General features: G+C 39.6%; 1 protein-coding gene across 1 annotated transcript in view; it reads left to right on the top strand.

Moving 5' to 3' along the window:
* The window catches only part of ASXL3 (ASXL transcriptional regulator 3), a 143,201-nt gene that overhangs the window by 123,266 nt on the left and 5,619 nt on the right, over positions 1-14,316 (top strand). The window contains exon 10 of the mRNA XM_032602786.1: positions 9,815-11,771. Coding sequence (XP_032458677.1) covers positions 9,815-11,771 — 1,957 coding nt within the window. The remainder of the gene's footprint in view (positions 1-9,814; positions 11,772-14,316) is intronic.

Genomic DNA, 14,316 nt, shown 5'->3' with positions numbered 1-14,316 from the left:
GTATATATGTGCCACATCTTCTTTATCCATTCATCTGATGATGGACACTTAGGTTGTTTCCATCTCCGGGCTATTGTAAATAGAGCTGCAATGAACATTTTGGTACATGACTCTTTTTGAATTTCGGTTTTCTCAGGGTATATGCCCAGGAGTGGGATTGCTGGGTCATATGGTAGTTCTATTTGTAGTTTTTTAAGGAACCTCCATACTGTTCTCCATAGTGGCTGTACCAGTTCACATTCCCACCAGCAGTGCAAGAGTGTTCCCTTTTCTCCACATCCTCTCCAGCATTTATTGTTTCTAGATTTTTTGATGATGGCCATTCTGACTGGTGTGAGATGATATCTCATTGTAGTTTTGATTTGCATTTCTCTAATGATTAATGATGTTGAGCATTCTTTCATGTGTTTGTTGGCAATCTTATATCTTCTTTAGAGAAATGTCTATTTAGGTCTTCTGCTCAGTTTTGGATTGGGTTGTTTTTTATATTGAGGGGCATGAGCTGCTTGTAAATTTTGAAGAGTAATCCTTCGTCAGTTACTTAATTTGCAAATATTTTCTCCCATTCTGAGGGTTGTCTTTTGCTCTTGTTTATGGTTTCCTTTGCTGTGCAAAAGCTTTGAAGTTTCATTAGATCCCATTTGTTTAGTTTTGTTTTTATTTCCATTTCTCTAGGAGGTGGGTCAAAAAGGATCTTGCTGTGATTTATGTCATAGAGTGTTCTGCGTATGTTTTCCTCTAAGAGTTTGATAGTTTCTGGTCTTACATTTAGGTCTTTAATCCACTTTGAGCTTATTTTTGTGTATGGTGCTAGGGGGTGATCTAATCTCATACTTTTACATGTACTTTTACATGTCCAGTTTTCCCAGCACCACTTATTGAAGAGGTTGTCCTTTCTCCACTGTACATTCCTGCCTCCTTTATCAAAGATAAGGTGACCATATGTGCGTGGGTTTATCTCTGGGCTTTCTATCCTGTTCCATTGATCTATCTTTCTGTTTTTGTGCCAGTACCATACTGTCTTGATTACTGTAGCTTTGTAGTATAGTCAGAAGTCAGGGAGCCTGATTCTTCCAGCTCCGTTTCTCATTCTCAAGATTGCTTTGGCTATTCGGGGTCTTTTGTGTTTCCATACAAATTGCGAAATTTTTTGTTCTAGTTCTGTGAAAAATGCCAGTGGTAGTTTGATAGGGATTGCATTGAATGTGTAGATTGCTTTGGGTAGTAGAGTCATTTTCACAATGTTGATTCTTCCAATCCACGAACATGGTATATCTCTCCATCTATTTGTATCATCTTTAATTTCTTTCATCAGTGTCTTATAATTTTCTGCATACAGGTCTTTTGTCTCCTTAAGTACGTTTATTCCTAGATATTTTATTCTTTTTGTTGCAATGGTAAATGGGAGTGCTTTCTTGATTTCACTTTCTGATGTTTCATCATTAATGTATAGGAATGCCGGAGATTTCTGTGCATTAATTTTGTATCCTGCTACTTTACCAAATTCATTGATTAGCTCTAGTAGTTTTCTGGTAACATCTTTAGGATTCTCTATGTATAGTATGTCATCTGCAAACAGTGACAGCTTTACTTTTTCTTTTCTTATTTGGATTCTTTTTATTTCCTTTTCTTCTCTGATTGCTGTGGCTAAAACTTCCAAAACTATGTTGAATAAGAGTGGTGAGAATGGGCAACCTTGTCTTGTTCCTGATCTTAGTGGAAATGCTTTCAGTTTTTAACCACTGAGGACAATGTTAGCTGTGGGTTTGTCATATAGGGCCTTTATTATGTTGAGGAAAGTTCCCTCTGCCTACTTTCTGCAGGGTTTTTCTCATAAATGGTGTTGAATGTTGCCGAAAGCTTTCTCTGCATCTATTGCGATGATCATATGGTTTTTCTCCTTCAATTTGTTAATATGGTGTATCATGTTGATTAATTTGCGTATATTGAAGAATCCTTGCATTCCTGGAATAAACCCCACTTGATCATGGTGTATGATCCTTTTAATGTGCTGTTGGATTCTGTTTGCTAGTATTTTGTTGAGGATCTTTGCATCTATGTTCATCAGTGATATTGGCCTGTAGTTTTCTTGTTTGTGACATCCTTGTCTGCTTTTGGTATCAAGGTGATGGTGGCCTTGTAGACTGAGTTTGGGAGTGTTCCTCCCTCTGCTATATTTTGGAAGTGTTTGAGAAGGATAGGTGTTAGCTGTTCTCTAAACGTTTGATAGAATTTACCTGTGAAGCCATCTGGTCCTGGGCTTTTGTTTGTTGGAAGATTTTTAATCACAGTTTCAATTTCAGTGCTTGTGATTGGTCTGTTCATATTTTCTATTTCTTCCTGATTCAGTCTTGGCAGGTTGTGCATTTCTAAGAATTTGTCCATTTCTTCCAGGTTGTCCATTTTATTGGCATGGAGTTGCTTGTAGTACTCTCTCATGATCTTTTGTATTTCTGCAGTGTCAGTTGTTACTTCTCCTTTTTCATTTCTAATTCTACTGATTTGAGTCTTCTCCCTTTTCTTTCTTGATGAGTCTGGCTACTGGTTTATCAATTTTGTTTAACTTCTCAAAGAACCAGCTTTTAGTTTTATTGATCTTTGCTATCGTTTCCTTCATTTCCTTTTCATTTATTTCTGATCTGATTTTTATGATTTCTTTCCTTCTGCTAACTTTGGGGATTTTTGTTCTTCTTACTCTAATTGCTTTAGGCGCAAGGTTAGGTTGTTTATTCGGGATGTTTCCTGTTTCTTAAGGTAGGATTGTATTGCTATAAACTTCCCTTTTAGAACTGCTTTTGCTGCCTTCCATAGGTTTTGGGTCATCTTGTCTCCATTGACATTTGTTTCTAGGTATTTTTTGATTTCCTCTTTGATTTCTTCAGTGATCACTTCATTATTAAGTAGTGTATTGTTCAGCCTCCATGTGTTTGTATTTTTTACAGATCTTTTCCTGTAATTGATACCTAGTCTCATGGCATTGTGGTCGGAAAAGGTACTTGATACAATTTCAGTTACCAAGGCTTGATTTGTGACCCAAGATGTGATCTATCCTGGAGAATGTTCCATGAGCACTTGAGGAGAATGTGTATTCTATTGTTTTTGGATGGAATGTCCTATAAATACCAATTAAGTCCCTCTTGTTTAATGTATCATTTAAAGCTTGTATTTCCTTATTTATTTTCATTTTGGATGATCTGTCCATGGGTGAAAGTGGGGTGTTAAAGTCCACTACTATGAATGTGTTACTGTCGTTTTCCCCTTTTATGGCTGTTACTATTTGCCTTATGTATTGAGGTGCTCCTATGTTGAGTGCATAAATATTTGCAATTGTTATATCTTCTTCTTGGATCGATCCCTTGATCATTATGTAGTGTCCTTCTTTGTCTCTTCTAATAGTCTTTATTTTAATGTCTATTTTTTCTGATATGAGAATTGCTACTCCAGCTTTCTTTTGTTTTCCATTTGCATGGAATATCTTTTTCCATCCCCTTACTTTCAGTCTGTATGTGTCTCTAGGTCTGAAGTGGGTCTCTTGTAGACAGTATCTGTATGGGTCTGTTTTTGTATCCATTCAGCCAATCTGTGTCTTTTGGTGGAAGCATTTAGTCCATTTACATTTAAGGTAATTATTGATATGTATGTTCCTATTCCCATTTTCTTAATTGTTTTGGGTTCGTTATTGTAGGTCTTTTCCTTCTCTTTTGTTTCTTGCCTAGAGAAGTTCCTTTAGCATTTGTTGTAAAGCTGGTTTGGTGGTGCTGAACTCTCTCAGCTTTTGTTTGTCTGTAAAGTTTTTAATTTCTCCATCAAATCTGAATGAGATCCTTGCTGGGTAGAGTAATCTTGGTTGCAGGTTTTTCTCCTTTATCACTTTAAATATGTCCTGCTGGTCCCTTCTGGCTTGCAGAGTTTCTGCTGAACGATCAGCTGTTAATCTTATGGGGATTCCCTTGTGTGTTATTTGTTGTTTTTCCCTTGCTGCTTTTAATATGTTTTCTTTGTATTTAATTTTTGAGAGTTTGATTAATATGTGTCTTGGAGTATTTCTCCTTGGATTTATCCTGTATGGGACTCTCTGTGCTTCCTGGACTTGATTAACTATTTCCTTTCCCATATTAGGGAAGTTTTCAACTATAATCTCTTCAAATATTTTCTCAGTCCCTTTCTTTTTCTCTTCTTCTTCTGGAACCCCTATAATTCGAATGTTGGTGCATTTAATGTTGTCCCTGAAGTCTCTGAGACTGTCCTCAGTTCTTTTCATTCTTTTTTCCTTATTCTGCTCTGCAGTAGTTATTTCCAGTATTTTATCTTCCAGGTCACTTTTCCATTCTTCTGCCTCAGTTATTCTGCTATTGATCCTATCTAGAGTACTTTTAATTTCATTTATTGTGTTGTTCATTGTTGCTTGTTTCATCTTTAGTTCTTCTAGGTCCTTGTTAAATGTTTCTTGTATTTTCTCTATTCTATTTCCAAGATTTTGGATCATCTTTACTCTCATTGTTCTGAATTCTTTTTCAGGTAGACTGCCTATTTCCTCTTCATTTGTTAGGTCTGGTGGGTTTTTACCTTGCTCCTTCATCGGCTGTTTGTTTTTCTGTCTTCTCATTTTGCTTATCTTCCTGTGTTTGGGGTCTGCTTTTTGCAGGCTGCAGGTTCGTAGTTCCCGTTGTTTTTGGTGTCTGTCCCCAGTGGCTAAAGTTGGTTCAGTGGGTTGTGTAGGCTTCCTGGTGGAGGGGACTAATGCCTGTGTTCTGGTGGATGAGGCTGGATCTTGTCTTTCTGGTGGGCATTTCCACGTCTGGTGGTGTGTTTTGGGGTGTCTGTGGACTTATTATGATTTTAGGCAGCCTCTCTGCTAATAGGTGGGGTTGTGTTCCTGTCCTGCTAGTTGTTTGGCATAGGGTGTCCAGCACTGTAGCTTGCAGGTCATTGAGTGAAGCTGGGTGTTGGTGTTGAGATGGAGATCTCTGGGAGATTTTCTCTGTTTGATATTATGTGGAGCTGGGAGGTCTCTTGTTGACCAGTGTCCTGAAGTTGGCTCTCCCAGGTCAGAGGCACAGCACTGAGTCCTGGCTGCAGCACCAAGAGCCTTTCATCCACATGGGTCAGAATAAAAGGCAGAAAAAGTAGAAAGAAAGAAAGAGAGAGAGAGAGAGGGAGAGAGTGAGGAAAGGAAGGAAGGAAGAAAAGAAAGAAAGCAAGGAAGGAAGAAAAGAATGAAAGAAAGAAAAAGAAAGAAAGGAGGGAGGGGGGAAGGAAGGAAAGAAAGAAAGAAAAAGAAAGAAAGAAGATAAAATAACGTAAGATAAAATAAAATAAAGTTATTGAAATAAAAAATTATTATTAAGGAAAAAAATTTTTTTAAAAAGAAAAGTAAAAAAAAAAAAACGGACGGATTGAACCCTAGGACAAATGGTGGAAGCAAAGCTATACGGACAGAATCTCACATAGAAGCATACACATACACACTCACAAAAAGAGGAGAAGGGGAAAAAATCATAAATCTTGCTCTCAAAGTCCACCTCCTCAATTTGGGATGACTCGTTGTCTATTCATGTATTCCACAGATGAAGGGTACATCAAGTTGATTGTAGAGCTTTAATCTGCTGCTTCTGAGGCTGCTGGGAGAGATTTCCCTTTCTCTTCTTTGTTTTCACAGCTCCCGGGGCTCAAGCTTTGGACTTGGCCCCGCCTCTGCATGTAGGTCGCCAGAGGGCGTCTGTTGTTCTCTCAGACAGGACGGGGTTAAAGGAGGTGCTGATTCGGGAGCTCTGGCTCCTCAGGCCGGGGGGAGGGTGGGGCACGGAGTGTGGGGTGAGCCTGTGGCAGCAGAGGCTGGCGTGACATTGCACCAGCCTGAGGCGCGCCGTGCGTTCTCCCGGGGAAATTGTCCCTGGATCCCGGGACCCTGGCAGTGGCGGGCTGCACAGGCTCCCCGGAAGCGGGGTGTGGACAGTGACTTGTGTTCGCATCCAGGCTTCTTGGTGGCGGCAGCAGCAGCCTTAGCGTCTTCTGCCCATTTCTGGGGTCCGCGCTTTTAGCCGCGGCTCGCGCCCATCTCTGGAGCTCCTTAAAGCAGCGCTCTTAATCCCCTCTCCTCGCGCACCAGGAAACAAAGAGGGAAGAAAAAGTCTCTTGCCTCTTCGGCGTCCAGACTTTTCCCCGGACACCCTCCCGGCTAGCCGTGGTGCACTAACCCCCTGCAGGCTGTGTTCACGCCGCCAACCCCAGTCCTCTCCCGGCGCTCTGACAGAAGCCCGGGCCTCAGCTCGCAGCCCTGCGCCCCGCGGCGGGTGAGCAGACAAGCCTCTCGAGCTGGTGAGTGCCGTCGGCCCTGATCCTCTGTGCGGGAATCTCTCCGCTTTGCCCTCCGCACCCCTGTTGCTGTGCTCTCCTCCATGGCTCCGAAGCTTCCCCCTCCGCCACCCTTAGTCTCCAGCCGCGAAGGGGCTTCCTAGTGTGTGGAAACCTTTCCTCCTTCACAGCTCCCTCCCACTGGTGCAGGTCCCGTCCCTATTCTTTCGTCTCTGTTTTTTCTTTTACCCTACCCAGGTACGTGGGGAGTTTCTTGCCTTTTGGGAGGTTTGAGGTCTTCTGCCAGCATTCAGTAGGTGTTCTGTAGGAGTTGTTCCACGTGTAGATGTATCTCTGGTGTATCTGTGGGGAGGAAGGTGATCTCTGCGTCTTACTCTTCCGCCATCTTCTCGTCCCCTCGAAAGTCGTTGTTTTGTGTAAAAGACACTGAGGTGGTTGCAGGCAACACAACCTGTACCATTTGATCTAATTTCACAAAACTCCCCCTGTAAATGAGGAAAACCATCAGGGGGAGTCTCACATCAGCGCTCGTTGTAAAAAGACATCACGTGATGAGCAGCCTGCTTACTCGGAGCAGCCTTGCCTCTGGTGAGTTGTCCTAAGTAGCCCTCCTCCTGAGTTTGAGTAGGAAGGCTCCTTTTCAGTTGCTGCCCTAGGACTTTGGATGCATATACATATTTAAGCAAAGCTAAAAGGAGATAATTAATGTCCTTTCTCAAAAACTAAAATTGTGGCACGCTAGTTACAGGCTAGTTACCAGCAGTATTACTCAAGCCTGGCGGCATCCCAATCTTCATTGGAGCTTTTAAAAATAGGTACAGATTTCCCACCCCAGATGTACTGATGGGTGATCTCCAGGAGTTGAGCCCAGGAATTTGTATTTTTAGATGCTTCCCCATCGTGCTCATGTCCAGCAGGATTAAGAACCCTGCCTTCCTTACCTTTTCTGACAAAGGGAATGTTGGGAGCACTCTTGTCAGTAATGGCAGAAGCATAACCAAGTTAGTTACCTCCAAAAAACTGGTCCTTAATTTTTGCTGAGTGTTGGGCCTGTGCTTTTATCAATTCAGTATTTATGCAGCATCGCCTCCATGCCACACACTATCCTAGCTGCCAGAGAGCCTGCATTGTAGAGACCATACAGAGAGTTTTTCCTCAGTCAAGCAAATAATCATTGAACATACTCTGGCTCTGATAGGTCTAAGAGCTTTGCAAATATTGTTTCACTTAACCCTCCCAACAGTCCTATAAGGTGGGGACCATTATTATTCTTATTTTAAAAAGGGTTTAGGAAACTGAGAGGCAGTGAAACTAAGGAATTTCCCCAGTTTTACATGGTGTGGTTAAGTCATTGGCTCACCTGCAAATCCTTCTCAGAAAAATTCACACACCTACAATTTTTTACATGAAATTTGGGGGCTCCGTAGACTCTTATGGATATCAAGTTAAAGACTCCTGTCCTGGAAGGTGACAGCTACAATACTGTGAGTAAACCTGACTCCCCATCAGCATCATTGAGTTCTGAATACAAACAGTTCTTTTACTTGATTGACCCTTTTCGTGCTGTAGTTTATCCATAGAGTTTCCATCCCCTTACATCTCTGGACTTCTTGCTTGTCTTTTCCTATCTTTGTTTACATATTGGATGACTGATGTATTTTGGGCATTTCATTGACTGCCCTTCTAATTTTGTTACTTCTCGATTACCTGTCTTCCCTCAATATGTGAGGGATATTTTCCTAGCATCAGATAGTTTTCAGTTGACTGACACCATGTGCCTTCTCATTGTTCTAAGTTTTCCCAAGAATGTTACCACTGAAATTCAGCTTTAGTTAAGATCTGTCTGATTTAGTTTTCTGTTCTTTGAGATCTTTATTTTGGTTCTTATTGGCTTATTCTGCCTGTAATACAGTACTGTTCTATATTCGTTTTAATTACTTGTAGGGATCCCATGTATATGCTAACTCAAAATTATAGGAGTTGGTCTGTTGATTTGCGGTCTAGATTTCAGGCGGTCAGAGTTTTCCTTTGTGTGGTCATGTGGTGTGCTGTGAACGTCTTCCTTCTATGCCTTATGCCACCTTAAATCTATTTTCCCATGAAAATAATAAAATGTTTACACATATGTTTTATACAATGCTGTTTTCCATATGATATATATATATATTATATACATAGATGATATTTAATAATATTCTTATCAACTAGCTGAAATTTGGCTGCCAGTGGGTAGATTCTGTGTGTTCTCCATCTAACCTAGTATCAGTGGTATCTCTGCTTGATCTGGCCCCAGGAGACCTTATTCCTAGCTGATTATTCTGCTCTAAATTCATCTGTAGTGTAGTTATATTTTTCTGTTCCTCTCACTATAATATAAATTGTGGTTTAATTTGAACCCATCTTAGGGAGAGTTGAAAGAAAAGAGACTAATTATGAAGGAAGGGTCCTCTATCTTCCTTTCTCAGCCTTCTGAATTTTAGTGAAGAACGCAAAGATCAAATACCCAAACAGTGTATTCAATTTTATTTCCCTTTCATTTTGAGGATTTAATTTAACTAAAAGGTTGAAGAAGAGTTTACTGAGGTATTTTCCTGTTATAGCGGTATTTCCTCACTCAAATATGTTTCTTCCTCTGGGAATGTTTTCTCTTCTGCTCATCTTTGTAATTGCCTGTACTCTAATTTAACTTCATTTAGAACAGCATATTTCCCTACCATCTGATGCTGACATTGTAACTTAGTATGGCAGGAAATAGTGATTTACAATATTGTTGATTGCAATTCTGATAAACTTTACCTTATGACCTGAACATTAGGCTGGGTTATTTCTTGATATTCTACACTCACTTTTTATGGAATATCTTTACAGTAAGAGATCTACATGAAAGAATTTTAAAAAGTCTTGCCTTCACATGAATGTAATCTAGTAGAATCAACTTTGATGACCCCAAATATGTTTATTATTCTTTAGTGAAATTTCCATCTTGTCTTAGGTTAGACACTTAGGTATTCTACTAAAATATGGTGATGGACACCTTTTACATTGGGTTAAGAGAACTTAACCTTTGGAAGTCATTTCCATTTCAGGATTTTACAACATACCCATCTTCCATTGATCTTAATTATTTGGTTATGTTGCATCCTTTAAGGACTACGTAATTTTCTATTATAAGGACATATTTCTACTTTCTGACTTTAAAAAATTTAGGTCTTATACATTGTTTTGCTTTTTAGTCTTTTTAGTATGCAGTCTCCCCTGCTTACAGAATAAAAATCAATACTTTTTAAATAGTAGAGTTTATTTTAGTTATGATTATAAAAGCAGTAGAAAAACGAATCCATCATAAACTGGTTTACATAAGCTAAACATGTTACTTAGTGATTATAAAATTAATTTTATGCATTTACTTCTATGAATACTGTGTTTGGTGAGAGATCCAAGTTGTACCTTTCATGTTTCGTGGTTGAACAATAATTTAATATTTCTAATTTCTGTTCAGGTTGGGCATGTCAAGAGAGGACTCTATAAAGCTCACATCTGGACCAAACAATGATGGAGCTGAAAGCAGTTCTTCATGTGGGACCTCTGGCCTTCCTGGTCTATCTGCACAGACTCCCTTGAAAGAACAACAGCCAAAAAGCATGAAAAGTCCAACTTCTCCAGAGCCTGATTTCTGTGCTACACTTTGTCCCATGGTAGACGTAGGTAAAGATGTAATGACAGAGTCAGAATCAGAGGACATCCTGATCCCCGAAGAATCTGTGATTCAGGAAGAAATTGAGGAAGAGGTAGAGACTAGCATCTGTGAGTGCCAGGATGAGAATCACAAGACAATACCTGAATTTTCTGAGGAGTCAGAAAGTCCAGCCAACTCTCATGAGGAGCCCCAAATAGCACCTCCTGAAGATAACTTGGAATCCTGTGTTATAATGAATGACGTTTTAGAAACTTTGCCTCATGTTGAAGTTAAAGTGGAAGAGAAATCAGAATCTCCCCAGGAAGAGATGTCAGTTGTCATTGATCAGCTAGAAGTCTGTGACTCTCTCGTTCCTTCCACTTCATCTGGGACTCATGTCAATGACGCAGAACATAAGGAGCCAGAAACTGCACTAGAGACCAACACTCCAAAAATTAAAACAGGGTCATCGTCTTTAGAAGGCCAATTTCCAAGTGAAGGAATCGCGGTAGATATGGAGCTGCAGAGTGATCCTGATGAACAGCTTTCTGAAAATGCTTGCATCTCTGAAACGTCCTTCTCTTCTGAGAGCCCAGAGGGAGTCTGTACCAGCCTGACATCCCCAGGAGGGGAAACCCAATCCACTTCAGAAGAATCATGTACCCCAGCCTCCCTTGAGACAACGTTTTGTTCTGAGGTGTCCAGCACTGAAAATGTGGACAAATATAATCAGCGAAATGCCACTGATGAAAATCTTCACGCATCTTTGGTGTCAGAAATCTCTCCAATATCCACTTCACCTGAAATATCAGAAGCGTCTTTGATGTCCAATTTACCGTTAACATCTGAAGCATCCCCAGTGTCAAATTTACCTTTAACATCAGAAACCTCGCCCATGTCTGATTTACCTTTGACATCAGAAACTTCTTCAGTGTCTTCCATGCTTCTCACATCTGAGACCACTTTTATATCCAGTTTGCCACTTCCTTCGGAAACATCTCCAATTTCCAGTTCTTCCATGAACGAAAGAATGGTGCATCAACAAAGAAAGTCAACTTCCATATCTGAAGAACCACTCTCCCCCCAGAAAGATGAAGGTTCTGCCCCTGCCAAGCCCCTGGGAGAGAGCCTTACCTCTCAGCAGAAGACTCTATCAAATACTCCTGAACCTATCAAAATGGGTTCTTCTTCCATTGCTCCTGAAGTATATTCATCAGAAGAATTGCACAATAAGACCCTGAATCAGCAGCCTTGTAAATCACATGTTGAAACTGAGAAGCCCTATCCCGCTTCGATTCCAGAACTTCCTTCTACAGAAATGATAAAAGTTAAAAATCATAATGTCCTGCAAAGAACAGAAAAGAAAGCGATGTCTTCACCATTGGAATTACCTGTCTTTTCTGAAGAGACAGAGAGTAAGGGAAATGAGCTCCCGTCAGCTAAATTACAGGACAAGCAATACATCTCATCGGTGGATAAGGCTTCATTTTCAGAAGGCTGTAGAAATAAAATGCATAAGCCAGGGAGCTCACAGAATCGGTTGGAGACCTCTCATACTTCCAAGTTGTCAGAGCCCTCCAAGTCCCCAGATGGGGTAAGAAATGAAACTAGAGAATCTGAGATATCGAAGAGGAAAACCGCAGAGCATCACAGCTTTGGGATCTGTAAGGAGAAGAGGGCCAGGATAGAAGATGACCAGTCAAGCCGGAGCATCTCATCCAGCAGTCCATCTGAGAAAGAACAGCCTCCAAGAGAGGAACCAAGGGTTCCACCTCTCAAGGTATGGTATTTTTTTTTAAAAAAAAGGAAATTCCATAGATAGGCTTTTTCTATTTAGATACTTAATTTTTCAAAAATAAATGTAGCAGTTTATAATCTAATACTCCCAGCACCAGTCTAATATTAAATGATCCTTTTTCAGACTGCGTTGAGCTCATACAATAAGTTTAGATAGATGTACATATTTAGACCTTGGCATTTAAGGAAAAAGAAGGGCGGAGGGAGAACAGGCCCTGGAGGAGCCCACAGGCCACCGAGATACAGGGTCTCTGGGGGACTCCACAGTGTAGGACAGAGACCTATATAAACTTGGAAAAATTTGAAAGCTAATTCAGCATCGTATAAAAGTTCAGTAGGACTAGAGAAAGCAGTAGTCAAAAGTCAGAGACTTGCCCTCAAGAAATGAAGGTACGTGTTATCTCCTCATTCATTTTCCAACGAATGTTGAACACCCCCTCTGCCTAACAGAGAGGAGCTAGCTTCTGAAAGAGTCCCTCATTAAATATTCCTTGAATAAATCAATGAAATCACTTCACAAACCCTGAGGAAAATGCTATAGATACATAGGTATACAAATCCTACTATTTTATTTCCAAAATAATAAAGAAGTATTTAACTTCACACAGTAATAAAGCCTGTAGACAAACATTCCTATTTATATATTTTATTTTGATCCCAGGTAGATTTTAACTCTCAGAAAACAACTCTTGTATGTAAATTGACTCTGCCTAACTAAACTAAAAATTAAGGTTAACTCAAAGAATTACAAACATGCTCCAGATTTGTTTTTCTTAATCTTTCTCTTTATTTTGCTCTGCTCTGACATCTCCTTTTAATACGTGACTCATGATCTCCCTCAGGTTGACTTTTAGGGGTGTGATTGTAATTATTCTATTTAATAAAGCAGTCCCTATTAAATAAGATTCTAGAGATATAAAAGATGAATAATAAGCTCCCATTAAAACCCTGCTATGCATTTTAATTTCTGAAGCAATGAAAAGAAAAATATAAGCATGCTTTCCATAGGAAATAATTTTAAACGTTTCAGTCTAATTTTTTTGTCAAAAGCTTATTTTCAAAGTGATATATACTTTATGTAAAGATAGATGGATAGAGAGATACAATAAATATATTTAATGTTTGTTAGGCTTAATGTTTTTAATTTTTTAAACTAAGGGAAATATTTAAAAGGTAAAACTGAATTCCTTTTCTAAATTCATCTGTCATTGGAACCTTTGGATTAGAAGAGAGCCATCAGAAATTTGAAAATGAGAAACGAGATAGCTCAGGAAGATAATCCATCTACCAAAGTACTAAAGCATAATTCCAAATTGACACGATCTTGTAGTATGTGTCAGGTATTTATAATGTCAATATATGTAAATGCACATATGTTAAGAAGAGAGGTGTAAGTTTTCTAGGAAAATTTTTTCTAGAGGAAAAAATATAAGGAAATACAGTACGTGTCAACAGCACAGAATGGGGAGCCCAAAGGCTCTGTCACACCCTAGTTATATGAACCCAAGGCAGCCCATCTCCAGGGGCTCGGTTTTTTCAACTGTAAACGAAGGGCTTTAACTAGATCCCTGCCAGCTCTACAAATCTGTGACTCTGGGAATATTCTTAGTGACTAAAGCATCATAGGCATTGCTTTGGGATGTTTGTTGTTAGGTCTTGTGCCTTATGAATTTGGTGATGACTGAGTCTCTTAATTAGATGAGTGGGTGAACAGTGTGGGTTGGGACATTTACCAAATTCAGCAGACTGTAGATTTCCAATATCAAGTAAGCTGCCCAACCCATACTCTCTTTTGGAGGCAGAAAACTAGAGTTACCCTTGCTTTCAAGAAAACGTAATAATAATAATAAAATCCCTTTGGAAAGCAAAGCACTTTCACAAGTATCATTCCATCTTTATAACACCTCTGTGAAAGAAATAGACCAGAAATAACTAGTCTTACTGTTTACAGTTTACAAAGTCATATTGTATGCTTATTTTATATATATATATATATATATATATATGGTGGCATGCTAGGTGGTATGGGACCACATAAAACCTACAGAGTCTCTGACTCGGGGAGATTATTGGAGAAACTGAAGTACACAGTGATTTGCCTAGGTTCACAGCATTCCTTTGTGTCAAGCCAGGCTGAGAATTCTAGTCTTCTGACCCTTGGTTAGGGCTTTTTTCCTTTTTCCTTTGTGTCAAGTTAAGACAGATAAATTAAGGCAGATAGATTCAAATCGAGTTTTGAATATCTCTCTTCTTCCTGGCTGGCCTGAGTATCTTCATGCCAGCCAGGAAGATAAGTTGAAAGCTGACTATTTCTAACTCTTTTTAGCTCACCTCATTTTAAGAAGCCTGGGTTTTGTTTCCATTTATATGAGGCTTTACAAGACGTTTCATTTCCATGCCAAATGAAGTCACCGGTTAATATTTTATGGATTGAAAACAGAGGTTAAAATTTTTTATTTTCACATTCGTGCTGCCTTTATTGCTGATTTATACCCCAAAGGCCCATTCAGGGTATTAGGTGCCGTTCT

The sequence above is a fragment of the Phocoena sinus genome, chromosome 14, assembly GCF_008692025.1.
Source record: "Phocoena sinus isolate mPhoSin1 chromosome 14, mPhoSin1.pri, whole genome shotgun sequence".
Taxonomy (NCBI): Eukaryota; Metazoa; Chordata; class Mammalia; order Artiodactyla; family Phocoenidae; genus Phocoena; species Phocoena sinus.
Note: the sequence above shows the minus strand (reverse complement) of the source record. Positions and strands in the feature narration are given on the sequence as shown.